The following is a 17478-nucleotide window of genomic DNA, read 5'->3' on the forward strand; positions in this document are numbered from 1 at the left end:
CTCCCTAGAATTGGCCATCCAGCCAAGATAACTCAGACAGACAGATGATAGATAGATAGATAGATAGATAGATAGAGTTTTTGTAAATCTAATGTTCATATATGCTGTTGACTGAAGTTTATGTCACTGTGTTGTTGTTCTGGCAAACACAAGGGGGCAGCATATTCAAAGTTTGGCACACATTGGTATCATTTGATATTACTACCCAAGTTTCATTTAACTTTACTATTACTTGTTCTAGGGGGATAAAAGTTGAACAGACCCAAGCAGTCTACGGAACTGCGAATATTCAAATCACAAACAAACACACACACACACACACACAATTACTTTGACATTTCCGTCTTTTGCACCCACAGTTAAGTTTGTACCCTTGCTGGCCCATCGTGTTCCGTGACTGTGACTTTCCTCAAACCTATCAAACATAAACACCGCACATCGGGATAGCTCTGATGACGAGTGCCGGGAGATTTTCTGGCTAAAGTTTATCGACGGATTTTTGTTCCATTTTGCGTTAGGGATTTCCCGTATGTTGGATGTTTATTCTTGCGGTTCTGCCGTGTTTCTCTGAAGTGTTCGGTTCTGAATGCTGCTGGAGAGAAACACACTTCCACGTAACGCTCCACCCATCTCTCCACCTATCGCACTTTTACATTATTTAAGAATAGAAACACCTTCTGCTGCCATGACTTGAGCTGTGTCGGGTTTGAAAGTTCAAGTCGAGCCGTCTGCATTCACAAAGGTAAGACCTGAGGCTTAATCTCATTCATATCATGTTACAATAACTGATGTTGAAAATAATAATAAAGCATACACTATTTCGAACTAAAAGCTATGTGAACTAACTCCATTTATGTATTAACCGGCATGCAATTCTCAAACTGTAGTTTATGCCTTATGAACCACTTGGCTATTCGTAGATTTTCTGTTCGTTTAAAAAATAAAAATAAAAAAAAATATATATATATATATATATATATATATATATATATATATATATATATATATATATATATCATAATACATTTTGTTTTGGAATATGCATTTATTAAGTCAGTATAAGCCATTTCAAATAACTACATTTATGTATTGATTCTCATGTAATCTTTCTCAAACTTGATGCTTCATGCATCTACGCATGGACATTTTGTATTCAAGAAAATCTCGATATTATTCTTCTGTTGAATTTTGGGCTATGCATGCATGAAGTGATTTGAAACATTCTTCTGCTCACTGCATGTGCACCTGCTCTTGCATGCACCTCTGACAGACATGAACTTAGATGGAGACTGCAGCATGTCAGTCAGTTGTGGAAATGGCAAACTTAGACAGTGGCTCATCGATCAGATTGACAGCGGGGAGTATACCGGCTTGGTTTGGGAGAATGATGAGAAAACCATTTTCAGGATTCCCTGGAAACACGCGGGGAAACAGGACTACAACCGGGATGAGGACGCTGCGCTCTTCAAGGTGAGTCATGAAGATGAAGATGGATCTCCTGGTGGTTCCTCTGATAGTCAGTTGAATAAAGAAATGATTGCCCCCAAAAACTATTTGGGCATTTAAGTCACACCTGGAAATGTCTGCGTGTCATCACATAGCAATTGGCAAACGATAGAACGAACAGACTTTTAAAACAAAACTTTTCACAAAAGAATGATTGAAATGATAAAACGATAAACACAAATATTAGTGGCACATGTTCATAGTTAATGTACTGAACTCCACATGTGGTTACTCTGCTAGGACACCTGTGTGAAACTGACTTCACACATCCACATTGCTTTGAAATTTTGTTATATAAAAAAACTGACATTAATTGTATTTTATGTATATGTGTTCAATAGCTTTTTCAGGCCACTGTGTAAATATATGCGATTCTATCTCATTACACTTGAAGTTAGAACAGTGTGCATAAGTTTTATTCTAATTCCTTTTAGTTAGTGTTGTACTTAATTGAAAAAGACTAATGTCCTGGTCATGTTATATCCCAAATCAATAGAAAATAAAACATTTAAAGATTTAGATTTAAGATTTTCTGCCGTCACATGTATTTTCAGGACACTTAAAGGAATATTCCGGGTTCAGTACAGTCGACAGCATTTGTAGCGTGATGCTGATTACTATCAAAATTAATTTCGACTCGTTCCTCCTTTTAAAAAAGCAAAAATCGAAGTTACAGTGAAACACTTACAATGGAAGTCCATGGGGGCCAATTTTTGGAGGGTTTAAAGGCAGAAATTGCATTGAACTGGTAATCAGAAGGTTGTTGGTTCAATCCCCACAGCCACCATCATTGTGTCCTTGAGCAAGGCACTTAACTCCAGGTTGCTCCAGGGGGATTGTCCCTGTAATAAGGACACTGTAAGTTGCTTTGGATAAAAGCATCTGCCAATGCATAAATGTAAATATGCATTTGCATGTACATTTATACACACTCAAAATCTATTTTTGCTGCTTGTTCAGTTTAGTTAATTAAAACTAAAGCAACACAGTTCCAGAACATTTAGTCACAACTTCATTTCATTGTGTTCTATCCATTTCAATTTGTAAAATGGAAGTTTACTTAATCCATTTGAGTTGGGACTACATGAATACTTTTTGGGTGTTAATGTAGCATTGATGAAACTCCCAGCATGCTTTGCATGGGACTCAATATGGAGAATAATGTTTCAATGAAGTGTTGTTTTATGAGTTTCTGTGCAAGATGAATATAAAATATACTTGTCAGTGTTTAATGTTTTGTTATGCTGAGATTTAGAAGAGTTTCGGATATGTTGGAATATTGGGGGTTACCATTACGATGAAGAGTGGAGCTTGAGCTAACGATGAGGACAGGTAGATATCACACATGAAGTTGATCTCACTTTACTGAGCAAATGTTGTTCTAATAATAGCATAGTTACTAAACCACATTCTGTAACACTCTAAACTACACTCTAATCAGCATGTATTTAGCATGCTAACATTCACTCTCACTAGTTGCTACATAAAAAAATAAAAGAGATTAATTTTAGTTACATTGAAACGTCTAATTTTGTTGGATTTACCCAATTCAACTAGGTTCTTTCTGCACAAATTGTTTGTGTTGGGATTACATAATAATTTTAAGTTAAGAAAACTAATTTCGAACATGTGGAACCACTGTCCACGATTGAATCAAGCTAGTTTTTTTGAGTGCAGAGCTGTAGCTAGTTCTTCTGGACCCCCTCACTGTATGTTGCTCTGGGCCCCTTTCCTATTACAAACTACTACTAAGAATTTGTTGTGGGGCCCCCTTGGACATGTAGGCCCCTAGGATCATTGCCACCTTTAACCCCACTAGCAATGGCCCTGCCTTTATACAGCGATCCTGCTGACTCTACCTGTTTATTCTTGGTAGAACAATAAATTTCTTCTTTTTCAAAGAAATTTTCTTCAGTCTTGCCTTTCCTCTTACTCATCTTTCTCTTCCCATCTTCACGGTGCTGTTTCTGCTTGTAGGCTTGGGCACTGTTCAAAGGGAAATACAGAGAAGGCTTGGACAAACCAGACCCTCCAACATGGAAAACAAGACTGCGCTGTGCCCTCAACAAAAGCAATGACTTTGATGAGCTTGTGGAGCGAAGCCAGTTGGACATTTCGGATCCCTACAAGGTCTATAGGATAATACCAGAAGGAGCAAAGAGAGGTAATTATTACCTTCCTCCATGTAATTAAATGGATAGTCCACCAATAAATGAATTGTTGGCCTCAGATCCGATCCACTTTCTAATCTTGCACTTTGAATGAATGAAAGGTGTTACATGCATTAATAGAGGGTCATTTAGAACTGTGACTAACCACCACATTAGTTGCTTTCCAATCACCAAATAGACATTTGACATATTTTGGCTCTAAGAAATCTGTTGTTTTTGAAGGATGTAGTTGTTGGTCTAGCTTTGATGCCTTGGACCATATTCCAACTCTGAAAAAGTAAAAGCAAAAAGAGCATGGGTGAAGCCATGCTTTATATTCACATTGAATATTGCTGCTTGCCCTCACCAAGGGTAGCAGGAAGCTAAGAGGAAGCCACTGCATGTGCTAAAATCCCTCAAGCTTTTTATAGAGAGCTTCGGTTACCAAGTGCACAACACTAAGCAACACAACTCGCCCCTCAGTCCTAACACAAACTTGTGAGATGTAGGGTCAAGACAGTGAAGACCTCTGCTTTGAGCCATAACTATTGCAATCACTTTGTGGCAAAAAATAAAATTAATTTAATTTAATAAAACACAGTTTCACACTTTTCTAAGGTTACTATTCTTAGAACTTGCAACTACCTGTTAAGTTGAGGCATGTTTGAACAGTAAATGAATTTACTGATTAAGACATACAAATTGGTTTGGGTTTTGTATGCAGAAATCAGGAGTGTTACTATAAATGTTGTCATTTTTAACAGCTTATTGAATTGTATGCTTGTTTTCTACATTTCATGATGAGGCAACCAAAAATGGTACAATCAGTTAAGGCCAAGTAGGCCGAGTTTGTGAAAAGTAAAAGGTGGTTTATTGTTGAAGCCAAATGTTCAAAATCTGTGGTTAAAACTTCATAGTACAGAAGATGGTTTAGTAGTTATGGATTCATAATTACAGGTGCATTTCTGACAGAGCTCAAAATTAGCATTGCCGTCAGTTTAGCTGCAAAATCAGCATTGCTGTCAATCCTCTCATTTATGCATTTCAGGTTCAAAGGCCAGTAGCACTGAAGACAGCACAACACCTGTGACTTCTATCAGTTACCCCATACATTCTACTTATCCAACCCTACAGCCTCAGGTAAGCTGATTTTACCTGTGTAACATCACACTTTTTACTTAATATTGGTTTTCATTGGCAACACCAGAACAGGCTAATGGCTCCTTATGATCTGTAATATTTCAGTACAATTCCACGGCATGTTTCCCCCACCCCTTTTATTCAGTGCTTAACTAGCACTGCGTACATTTATGACACTTATGTTTTGTGGTGACAAAAAACAGCTAAAACAAGTCTAAGATGGTTGGCTGGTCTTTGCTGGTTTCCCAGGCTGGGCTGCGTTTCCCAAAAGCATTGCAAGCTTAAGTTGATCTTAGAGACCTTTGGCGCTAGTGTGTTTAGGCTTACAGTGTTTTTGGGAAATGCTGCCCTGGTCAGTTTGCCGATTTTAGAGAGATTATGGTAACTTTTCAGAAGATCAGGCTGGGAGACCAGCTGAAACCAGCTAAGACTAGCAAACCGTTCTTTGGCTAGTTTTAGATGTTGTTCTCAGCAGGGAAGTACGGGTGACTAAGAATATAATCATTTTGTTAATACCAGCTTAGACCAGCATGAATTTCAATGCTGGTCCAACCTGATTAGTCCTGGTTAGGCGGGTAGACCATCATGGTCCTCCTGTTGAAGCTGGTTGGCCAAGGAAGTCTTGCCAGTTAAGCTAGTCAATAAGCCTGTTGGGGACACCAACATACCAGAATCCTGTGTTGTAAACCAGCATTCAAAACACAAAACACTGTCTGCTACTGTTTTCAACATGGACAGCAAGTGCTACACTGCAAATGAATAAGTTCTTAATTAGTTTTTAATCAGTATATTTTTCCAGTAAATATATTTTAAAATACTTTTACATAAAACAGGCACATTTCATAAGATATTTAAACTTGTTTTCCAGAGAATCTATATTTAGTATTATCTTATAATGTTATTTTTTTATATTATTATATATATATTAAAATATTATATTTAATATGTTTTAGGTGTAAATAATGAGCATCAAGTGGAAAAAATCTGCCGGTGCATTGGGACAAAATACCATAAGATTGAAGAAACATTTTTTGAAAACAATTCTTAATATATTATGTAGTGTTGTTTCTCAGGCAAATGTATCTTCCTATAAGGATTTGTAAATATTTTTACTGGAGAAAGAAGTCAAAAATGCAATATCTCTCTGCAGATGCCTGGATACATGCTCCCACAGGAGAGGCGTGACTGGAGGGAATATAGTGCAGATCAGAGTCACCCACAGGCACCTCATTCAGATCTACCATACGGCCAGTGTCCATACCCACCAGCACGCTCCTTACCCTGGCATGCATCACCCTGTGACAACGGTACCTGCTTCAAGCTTCTCAAATAATATAAAATCAAAGCCATCTCCAATAGCTCTGTAAAAATCTCAATAGCTGTGTAAAATAAAACATTTGATTCATGTGATAAACTTAATGTCCCCAATGACCCAATATCAGGTTCTAGACAACAAGACCAAAGATTATGTACCCATATTTAAAGCTTGTGTAAACCTTTTTAAGCGATAATCTTTTGTGGAACACAAAAGGAGCCTCAGTCCCCATTTACATTAATTGCATCTTTTTTTGCCCATACAAAGAAAGTGAATGGGACTGAGGATGTCAGTCCCTAACATTATGCCTAACATCACACTTTATGTTCCATGGAAGAAAGTCATATGGGTTTGGAAAAAAAATGTGGGTGAGTAAATGATGACAGAATTTTAATTGGGTTAACTATCCCTTTAAGCTTATTGGTCAGATTCTGGTTTCTTGAAGCTAGATGCTCTCTCTTCTGTTTTGCATGCTTGTTCCTGTAGTGCTTGAGTGTTTATCAAGGACGAGCAACATAAGCTCACTTTGAAAAGAAAGAGGAAATCTAAATTTATGATGCACACTATGTGTATTAATGGTTATTGTGTGGTTAGAGTACTTCTTATGCCGTAAAACAGTGAAAAACATTAGATTGAAGACAGCAGTCTATTTCTAATGTACTAAAGTTGATAATTACCTTAACCACAGGTCAGCAATGCTTTCTTCGCCATTACACAGAACTGGCAAGGATCGCATGGCTCTGAACTGCTAATTTCACCTGTACAAAGTGGCTCATACAGTGATGCAAATTATCTGGGTCTTAAGGGGTCTAGTTTTGGTCTTGGTCTAGGTTTTTTAGGCGTCTAGTCTTGGTCTAAATCTGGGTCTCGAGGGGTTTAGTCTTGGTCTGTATCTGGGCCTCAGGGGGTCTAGTACTGGTTTGGATCTGGCTCTCAAGCAGTCTAGTGATGGTCTGGATCTAGGCCTTGAAGGGTTTAGACTTGGTCTGTATATGAGCCTTGAGATGTCTAGTCTTGGTCTGGATTTGGGTCTTGAGGGGTCTAGTCTTGGCCTGGATCTGGGCCTCAAGGGGTCTAGTCTTGGTCTGGATGCGGGCCTCGAGGGGTCTAGTCTTGGTCTGGATATGGGCCTTGAGAGGTCTAGTCTTGGTCTGGATCTGGGCCTCGAGATGTCTAGTCTTGGTCTGATTTGAGTCTCGATGGGTATAGTCTTGGCCTGGATCTGGGACCCAAGGGGTCTAGTCTAGTCTTGGTCTGGATTTGGGCCTCGAGGGGTCTATACTTGATCTGGATTTGAGTCCAGAGGGGTCTATTCTTGGTCTGGATCTGGATCTTGAGGGGTCTAGTCTTGGACTGGGTTTGGTTCTTGGGTGAGGGGAGGTAGTCCTGACTCCAAATCTTGTTAAAGGCTTGCAATGTAAGGAGAGAGAAGCCAACCATTTTCTTTTGCAAAATGTAATACTTGGCCTCATTACTAAAAATGTGTGGAGTTATTATGAATTCTCCAGCCACACTCCAGCCAGACTGTGCTAAAATCACCCATTTTATTTTTCATACATCTTCCAGGATACCAGATATCCGGCTCCTTCTACACCTACTCACCTACAGAAACTCATCCAGTGGCAATGGACCCCAATATGAGATCTGCTGAAGCCATGGCCATTTCAGGTAAAAAAATTAAACTCACAAACACAAAACTTGTATATGGCAAAATCAACTGCCATATTGAGGTTCTGACAATTAATTATGTTTTTTAAGGCATACATTGCTATTACTATTGTAATAAAATAACATGATGGCATTTATTTGTGATACCTCAAAATGTGTGGCTTGTTAGGGTGTGTCCACACTTGTAGTTCAGTTCTCTTGGTCCGGATCAAAAAAAGAAAATGATACATTTAGTCCTGGTTCGCTTAGCGTTCACACTGGCATTTTTAACACGAACCTAAAGATACGAAACAAAAGGCATCAGGAAAAATTCACAACCTGATTGGACAGCTTTTATGACATATATTTTGAGACGGAACTTGCCGAACATCCAAAACAATGCTGGCTGCTGGGCTAAATGTGCTTGTTGGATTTATATACGTATATATGGTGGTATTTTTACCAACTGAGAACAAACGAAGAGCTAATAAAATGTGTAAAGGAGTCAAAACAGCAGCAGGAATTCCTCCATTGTACACACAAACGAAGATATGCTGCAAGGATGGCTGACGGCGGTTCCGACGCCTGTACCGAACTATAATGGGCAACATAGCTCCTATGACTATGCACGCCCAGCCCCCAATCGGGCTAATCAGCCGAGGAGAAGGAGAACCTTCTCTCTCTTGAACACTTATCCCTCTCCTCAGCTTATTAGCCCGATTCAGGGCTGGGCATGCGTAGTCATGGCCCAGCCCCGCACTCTTCCTCCTCACACTATGAATTGGGACCTTTCGATTTTTATCTGGAGCAGTGGTTCCCAACCCTGTTCCTGGAGGCCACCCAACATTTTGGATATCTTCCTAATCAAACACACCTGATTCAACTCATCAGCTCGTTATTGGAGACCTGAATTGGATGTGCCAGAAAGGGGGATATACAACATGTGCAGTGTTGGGGGGCCTCCAGGAAAAGGGTTGGAACCACTGGTCTGGAGGATCATAAAACAGGCACACACACAAAAAAAAACAAAAACAAAAAACAACAAAAAAAAATCACATAGACTTAAATTAAAAGAGTGACACAAACAACATCTAGGGACCAAAAAATCATAAAAGACTTAGGGATGGGCTCTTTGGGCCAGTAAGCAACCACCCAGCAACTACTCAAATCAAGCATGAATGCAGCAAATTGGATTTACAAAAGCACAGCTAGACCCACCTGTTTATATTTTTCATTTGTCATGGATGCCTACATCAGAGTGCTTTGCAGCAAACATTGAAATTTTCTTAACATTTGGTCGAATGAAAGAGTGCCACTTTGGCAAAACCCTTACATATTTCCTCTATATCTTTGCAGTGCACCATCCTCATTGAAATCAAGGACTTGCAGTGTTCTCTGGCGCAACATTCACTCTAGTGTGTAGGATTCTTAGCTCCATTATGTCTTCTCTGTCCTCTACAGACTGTCGTCTGCATGTCTCCCTCTACTATCGTGAGTCTCTTGTTAAGGAGGTGACCACCAGCAGTCCTGATGGCTGTCGAATCTCTTCCTCTCCATCTCCTGGATCCCCCTCATCCCCCTCTTCTCCGTGCCCAGAGGACAGGCTTTATGGTGGGGCAGAGCCTGTGCTCTTTCCCTTCCCATACCCCCAGTCCCAGCGGCGTGGGGCCGAGAAGCTACCCAACATCCTGGAGCGTGGTGTTCTGTTGTGGTTGGCTCCAGATGGACTGTACGGCAAGCGGTTGTGCCAGGGGAGAGTGTACTGGGAAGGTCCACTGGCCCCATATGCAGACAAACCCAACAAGCTGGAGAAAGAGCAAACCTGCAAGCTGATGGACACTCAACAGTTCCTCACAGGTGAGAGTAGATGATGGTCTTCAATTAGGGCTGGGAAATTTAACATGCTGCGGCATTGCATCAGTAGATTGAAAAGTTACGGACAAAAGCCTACTCATTGTTCTGGTGGCCATACTTATCATAATGCATTTTAGGTGAGCAAACGCATACATTTCTGCAATTAATAGTTACTGTTTAACGTGTTAAAAAAATTAACGCAATTAGTTTTTTTGTTTGTTTGGTTAATTTTTTTTTTTTTTCAGTTCCTGAAACTTCACTAATGTTTTCCCCACTTCCTGTGGCTAAAATAGTCATACATAAATTTCCAAGACACTCGACACACGGAACATGGCAAATACTGGCACCACCACGAGGAATTAGAGCGCACTGGAAATTGGGCATACCAAACTGGGGAGAAAAGGGGATAAAATAAAAAATAAATTGATTGTGTGGAGCAGTGCATGTGCAATGCATGTTTAAAGGCATAATAAACTGTACAGAGTATGGGGACTTCACCTGCAAGTGGTGAGCCAGGTGTGGGAGAGATAGACAAGCTGTCATGTCTCTTAGCATCACCAGAAAATGCTTAATCACTGTCATTTGAACCAGTGTCAAAAGCGAAACCATTCGAGAGAGACATAGTGTGTGCACGATAGAGACTGAATGGACTGACTGCAGCCAGAGAAAATAATAGATTTGAGCTTTTAATTTTTCAGCGAATTAAACTTGCTTTTTATCTGTATGTATAGTGTCTAATAATGCATTGGCAATGTACAATTCATTTTCTCCTTCCAATAAAGCTTGATATAAACTGAATCTGCCCATTTGATCCTATTATTAAAAATGTCCACTGGAAAACGGCAGACAATTTTACCCAACGTTTAATTACTGCATGTCCACTGATTTTATGGCATGATTAACTGTGATTAATTAGTTAAACAATTTTAATCGATTCATAGCCCTATCTTCATTGCAACAGAATTAGAAAGGGATTGGTAATGTTTTTAGTTGATTTAGAAATGATAAAATGATCTGGATGGTGTATTTTGAGGGTACATATGCCAAGGCATGTTGTCCAGTCTAACCGAAGTCCCCTTTTCTTAAAGGACAGCTTAATTAGGGCTGCTAAAAACCTTTTCTGCAGAAATTTGATACACAATTATGGGCTGTTAGATAATCATAATCTGATTTTTGTCTCCTTGGGTTAGAGTTTGTACTGAAAATTTATGCAAGAATGATTTTATTGAGGATTTACACAGAAATGGAGTCCGCACGATTTGCACAGATTTCAAACAATTGTCTATCAAATGATTTAGTCTAAAATTTGTTCTGTATTGATATGAGAATTTTTATCTCCTGTCAACAAAATTGGCCAAGAAATGTCCTTATCTTTATCCTTGGGAATGTCAGATGTCAATGACAATATGATGGGAAACTGTCTTAAGTAATGTTCTTCATAAGATGAACTTACAAGTTGTTTGTTTTTCTGTAGAGATACTAATGAAGTATTTTGATGTGTTTTTGTAAGAGTTAATTGAGCATTTTTGCTTTAGTCCATATTCGGATGTTTAGTCATACCAGGCCTGTCATTTAACTTCAATCAGTGGTGTGAACTTGAAAGCATGTTCATTAACCTGTGTGTGGCTAAACCTCATGTCATGATAAGGTCTCACTCTAATGTCACACGTTTCACTTAGTGCTCTGTGCTGGGGAACTTTCCAGCAAACTCTTAGATACTGTTCCCGACCACCTCGTTACATATACAGTCTCCCTCAAAAAGGTCTTCTGTGCACCTGTTAAAGTTCATTTGCATTTCATCTCCCTATCAGTCATCGATTTGAAGAAGGTTATATGAACATGCTTACATGGGGTCTTGTGTTCACATTATTGCTCATCAGGAGTTTTTCTTTTTCTTTTTTTTTTTTTTTTTTTTGATGGTTAGAGGAATTACTGTAAAGAATATCTATTGACATTAAAACCTTTTAGTTAAATTTTGTGCTAGTGTGCAATTTAAAATAACCTAGTTTGTAAAGCTGGGGTTATTTTATGCCAATTTTTAAGATGAAATAAATACAAATAAAATGTAATCAGTAAAAAATAATATGTATATAATGGAAAATAAATTGTCAGTATACACTATTTCCAAATGATAGGCTATTCAAGTACTAGAAGTATGCAAACTAGACTTAAGAGTGAATCTCACTAAACCTGCCAAGAACATATTTTACCCCAAAATGAAAAAAATGAAATGTTAAATTATAAATATTTATACATTAATACATTATTATTATTAGGGCTGTGAATCGATTGCATATTTTTTTACTAATTAATAAGACAGTTTTAACATTAAAATGTAATCATAATTTTATTTACTTTATACTTTGAAATTGCAAGAAATTTGTTTTCATCATTTACTTTAATTATTCAAATATGTACATGTAAAAATGGTATTTTTTTTTTTTTGCAAAAATAGTCATTTTACAGTGGACTTTTTTAAAAGGATCAAATGGGCAGATTCAGTTTATTAGGGCATGCAGCGAAGCCATTATCTGTATCTATTACTATGACAAAATGATCTGTATCTGTATTCGGATAGAACGAATATTTGTGGCTTAATTTGTGTTCACATATTTTTGTGGAGGACGTAATTAATCAGTTAAATTACATGTGCAGAAGTAGTGAAATGCAATGGAATACACTGCAAGATCGAGCCTCTATATATTTCTAGAAATTAAAAGCAAATTTCTGTTTTTTGTTTTTATCGCAATCCTCTGTGTGCAGGAATATTCTGAATAGATTTACACTCTATTAAATATTTAAACCTCTATAGAGCATTTAAACATTTTTGGAATAAAGGATTAACCAGATAATTACCTTCAGTGCTAATGTGGATATAAATGTGGTCAACTTACAGTCAAGCTCCGCTATAAAATCATCACTTCTTTGGTCAGGAATGAAACATCTTTGTAATTTTCAATATGTTTATTTAAAATATCACTTTGTACCTGTGTTCGTTGGATGATCAGTCTTCCGAATATTTTTTCTATTATTCGGATGAATTCGTTATTGGTTTTGAAGTCATTATTCGTGCCTTTACAAATAAGGCATTCAGCTTCGGGGCACATCCCTACAATTTCTATCAAGGTTTATGCATTGCCAATGCGTTATTTGACACTATATATACAGATATAAAACATATTGAATTCTGAAGTTTAATTCGCTTAAGTTTAAATAAGCAGATACGGCAGCTTGCCTAAATCTCTCCCATACCTGGCTCACACTTGCAGGTGAAGTCTCCATTTTTTCATGCAGTTCATCTGCTTCCGTGTTTATTATGCATGGGAAATGCATCGCGGTAATGAATAATCATGCATTGATTCACACAATCAGTTTCTGTGCTAGGATGTGCAGTCAAGTCAAGCATTGTACCCCTGGAAATGTATATATGCTAATTTTAGCCACAGGCAGTGGGGAAAAACACTGAAGTTTCAGGAAGAGAACAGAAATGGATGCTGCATAAATGTTTCAGCGCGTTAAAAAGTCAACTAATAATTGAAGAAATTAACACATTACATTTTTAAGCCCTAATAATTCATCGTCTTTTTTTAGGACCATTAATGAATTTTTTTTTTTTTTTTTTTTTGCATTGTGACATTTTTTACAATTTAGCACACATACCATAAAAAATACTGCATAACAGTAATGAGAATTAATGTTGAGAATTATGGGAATTACAAAAAAACTCCAAATAAAATGTCCAGATGCATTATGGTAATGAGAATTTGGGGGAAAATGTATTTATCAAAATGTGCTTAATTGTCATGGAAATAATGTCACAATGTCACAAAAAAGTTATGATTTCTTAATTATTTTATTTTTGATTTGCGGTTAAATGTGACCCGAATGTGACCCTGACAACCAACATATTATCAAAATATTCCTGTTTAATTATTAAATAATCTTTTTTTCTCCTCATCACAGAGTTGCAGGGTTTCATTCACCATAGCCGTCCTATGCCACGCTCACAGGTGGTGTTGTGCTTCGGGGATGAGTTCCCAGATCCCCAGCGGCAGAGCAAAATGATCACAGCTCAGGTAACCTCCATTTTGATTCTGCCCTCTCCTCACACCTAATATTTAAAGGTACCTTTTCATTATAAATTATCAAAATCATGTAACAACGGTAAGCCTACAACAATAATTTTACACGAGAGCTGTCAGGTTCGATTTTGTCGAGAAATTTCAGGCTTCTGTCATTCACCATGCAAGTTTATGTCCTGTCCGTACACAAAGAAAAAAAAGTCTGCAGCAGATATTCTACTTATTTGTACAGACCACATATTTTGGGGGATAAATGTCTTGTAAGACTTTCTTCTTACTACCAGTGACTTGGTATGGCAAGTCAGATCCGCTCTGATATGGTGATCGCAGGCAACCCTACTTCAAACCATCCGATTTATCTGCACAGTGGCAGACATTCAAGAGCAGTGGCGAAGCACAACTGACGAAAAAAACAAAAAAAAAAACAATGTTCCTCTGCAAGTAACTTAAAATATTATGTTTCAATAATAGATGTCAATAGAGAGCACAGAATTCCATATTGTACCTTTAAAAGAGATGAAATCACAAGTTACTATAAAATAGATATTGATTGGTCAATGAATTGTGCTCTGACACATTTCAGAATGCAACGACGTGTGAAATCGAGCGTGGGTTGCAAGATGTGTTTGTGTTCACGTACTTTCGTATAGTATGTTTTGTCCCTTAATGCGTGCTGTATTAAAAAATTTCACATTACACTTTGCAGCAGAAGCACTGAATGACAGATTGCATATTAATAAACAGATGTGATTTTAATAAATTTATAATCATTAATAAGATACGATTGAGAATACGATTATTGGAAAGTGCGTAGCCATGTTGTTTACATCGCAATGCTCCATGGAATTAAATTCCTTCCACTTGTTGCTCCAAATGTTGTGAAAATGAGTGACAGATGAACTGGGAAAGGCTCAAGTGGACTAACTACATAATTTTTAGATGCTTTGTTTAACATCAGAAATCATTGCTGCATCAAAACAGCCAGCTCAGGCCACATCCACATTAATCCAGATACATTTGAAAATGGCATTTCGAAATGATCTCAATCCACACTGCCATTTTCACGTGTTGTCCAAAAGTTTCTCATCCACACTGAAACGTATGAAAATTCTTAAATACCCTTACTGCACATGCGAAAAATTGCCATTCCTTGTACGGTCTGAAATGCAATTGCCCACGTGTTCCGTCGCCGGACAGCAATTTCGAGTTTACTTCCTTTGTCTTTGAAGTAATGCAATGTGAAGGTTGTACAAAGTAACATTTGTCTTTAACAACCCTATCAAAGTGAATATCAGGCACAACAACACCGCTCAACATGGGCTGCCATCTTGATTGTTTTGTGTTAAGTGGGTCACCTGACTGTGTCACATGACAACAAATATGTCATAGTTTTCAGATATCTCCGTTTCCCCTGTCCACACTACAACACAAAGACGGCATTTTCAAATTTATCCACTTGGGGAGGGTTTTCAAAAAGCTCAGTTTTCGCTGTCATAAATGCTGTCTCAGTGTGGACGGAAGGCCTCAAACTTTTATCCTAGTACTTCTGTGATTATTCAAAAGTTGGAAACATAAAAAATAAATATATTGTTTGGTTGAAAAGACGGTTTCATTATTACAACCACTTCAGTTCGTCTTTCCGGGTGAATGGCAGCGCAAACAACGGTGCGAATGCAGTTCACACTGGTTTGATCGCACACCTGAGGGACCAGCCTAGCCTAGTACGAGGTAGTTAATAAAATAAAATTTAAATATAATTTGCTTCCTTATTTGTAGCCGTTCTGTACTGTGAATTTACTCTGCTGTGTGTCGTGACTAACAATGGCCTTTTGCCATATACCGCATTGCTTAATTATGAAAGCAACCATAACAGCTGACCCAATATAACATCCAAAAATGGGGCTTGTTTAATTTGTCTTACTGTTTCTACCGTTTTAAAGGTGGAACCTATGTTTGCCAGGCAGCTCCTGTACTTTGCTGGTCAGACTAACGGTCACTACCTGCGTGGATATGAGCTGCAGACTCAAGGTGCTTTACCTGTAGAAGACTATCAGAGAAGCCTCCAACAATTGCAAGAGTAAACTTCAAAGAAAAGAAAATAAAAACAACTGAGAGACTCCTTTGAGAGTCAAAGCCCAGCAGAGCAGATCTCCTCTGCATGAACTTCTCAGTCAACAGCCAGTGGAAACCAACCAAACCAAAGCGGAGGACCTTCAATATAACAATGAAGACTTGAAATCCGATTGAGATTGCCTGACTAAGTGTCCACTTTCACGTTCCAAAGCTATAAGCGTACTCAAATCCTGGACTTCAGACACGCTGTTGATAGAGTTCGATTTCAAGTTGCTAATAATTGTCGAAATTGTGTGAAAAAAGTGAATAATGTCTTGATATAATGGGGCCCAAAAGTCTGAGACCACATTGAAAAAGTTGAAAATCTTTTTGTTTTTTACTTACAATTAATTAAAATGAAAAAATATTTAAGATTCTCAACTAAAGGAAATGTTTGACATTGACCATACCAAATACAAAGACATTCTGCAGTTCATGTAAAATTTCTATAAAAAATAAAATAAATTGTCTCGGACTTTTGGACACCACTGTACTTACATATGTGTTATATGGACATACAAGAAAGAAGCTTACCAAAACTAACAACTACAATGCAGCTATTTTTATACAAATAAATTACTAATTTGTTTATGACAAATTTCTTATGGGTAAATATTTTTGATAAATGTATGTATATTTGCATAGATTCCTTTTGCCAGTTTCTTTTTCTTCTGATTTTCGAACAGATTTTTCTGTTTTCCTAAGTGTTCATAACTCGGCTACATGTGACTATTTATATTGCATGCATGTAGATACCTATATGCAAAGCCGAATGTACTGTACAGTGTATATATTCCTTGAATGTAATCAAAGAAATTATTTCTCTGAATGGCATCTGATGAGAAGTTATACAATGATAAATACTAAGAAACAGTTTGTGGTTGAGTGTTATCTGCCTGCAAAAAAACATGTCAGAAACATAATCATAGCAAAATCTGGTACTCCCCGGTGTGTGTGTGTGTGTGTGTGTGTGGTGTTTTGAGTTCTGATGGGAACACACTCAAACAGGTTACTGCCCACAGAACTGTAATGTTGTCAGATGTGTGAATGAAAGAGGTATGGAGAGAAAGACCTCTCATGTGCTGTCTTTTACTTTCTTTCTTAGTCTCTCTGTCACTAGAAATTCTTTATTGTTCATTTTACATCTGTTTTTACTATTTTATATCAAATCTGGATATATTAAATCAAATAAAGATATTTTTTCTTATTCCAGTTTGATCCTGTACTGTTTACTGCTGGTACTCCTCAAAGTTTTACAATAATTTATATGCATATACTATTAGGTCTTTAACATTTTTATGAGTGCATGTGAGTAAATGTTTCCTATAGTTTTAAAATGAAGGTTCTTTAATGAAATTAAGTGAATAACATCAATAACAAATATCATTACATTATCATGAATGTGCCACATTTAGAAATGTAAGTATATAGGTATAATATAATAAGTATATATTTTTATATTCTTACAGAAAATCCTGTTTTATATTTCTATTCATAAGCAGGACTTTCATGGAACCCTGTTAGAAAAACCCTGGCTGCATGGGGTTCATAAATAGATGGTTCTCTGTGGAGTAAAAAATTATTGTAGTTTCATTATACTGTAGGTTCTTCAGATCAGTGTTTTGATTTCTGGGTTCTTAAAAGCAACAGCACGCACATATATATGCTCAAA

At 37.4% G+C, this 17478-nt stretch overlaps 1 protein-coding gene across 1 annotated transcript; it reads left to right on the forward strand.

Annotated features, from left to right (window-relative positions):
- Positions 1-355: 355 nt before the first annotated feature.
- On the forward strand, positions 356-17013 carry LOC127442896 (interferon regulatory factor 4-like). Its single transcript, XM_051701252.1, has 9 exons — positions 356-742; positions 1271-1470; positions 3484-3670; positions 4705-4796; positions 5947-6103; positions 7678-7779; positions 9220-9615; positions 13576-13688; positions 15635-17013. The coding sequence occupies exons 2-9, from the start codon at positions 1273-1275 to the stop codon at positions 15773-15775; spliced, it is 1386 nt and encodes a 461-aa protein (XP_051557212.1). The 5' UTR covers positions 356-742; positions 1271-1272; the 3' UTR covers positions 15776-17013.
- Positions 17014-17478: the final 465 nt, after the last annotated feature.

Source organism: Myxocyprinus asiaticus, chromosome 6 (assembly GCF_019703515.2).
Source record: "Myxocyprinus asiaticus isolate MX2 ecotype Aquarium Trade chromosome 6, UBuf_Myxa_2, whole genome shotgun sequence".
NCBI lineage: Eukaryota > Metazoa > Chordata > Actinopteri > Cypriniformes > Catostomidae > Myxocyprinus > Myxocyprinus asiaticus.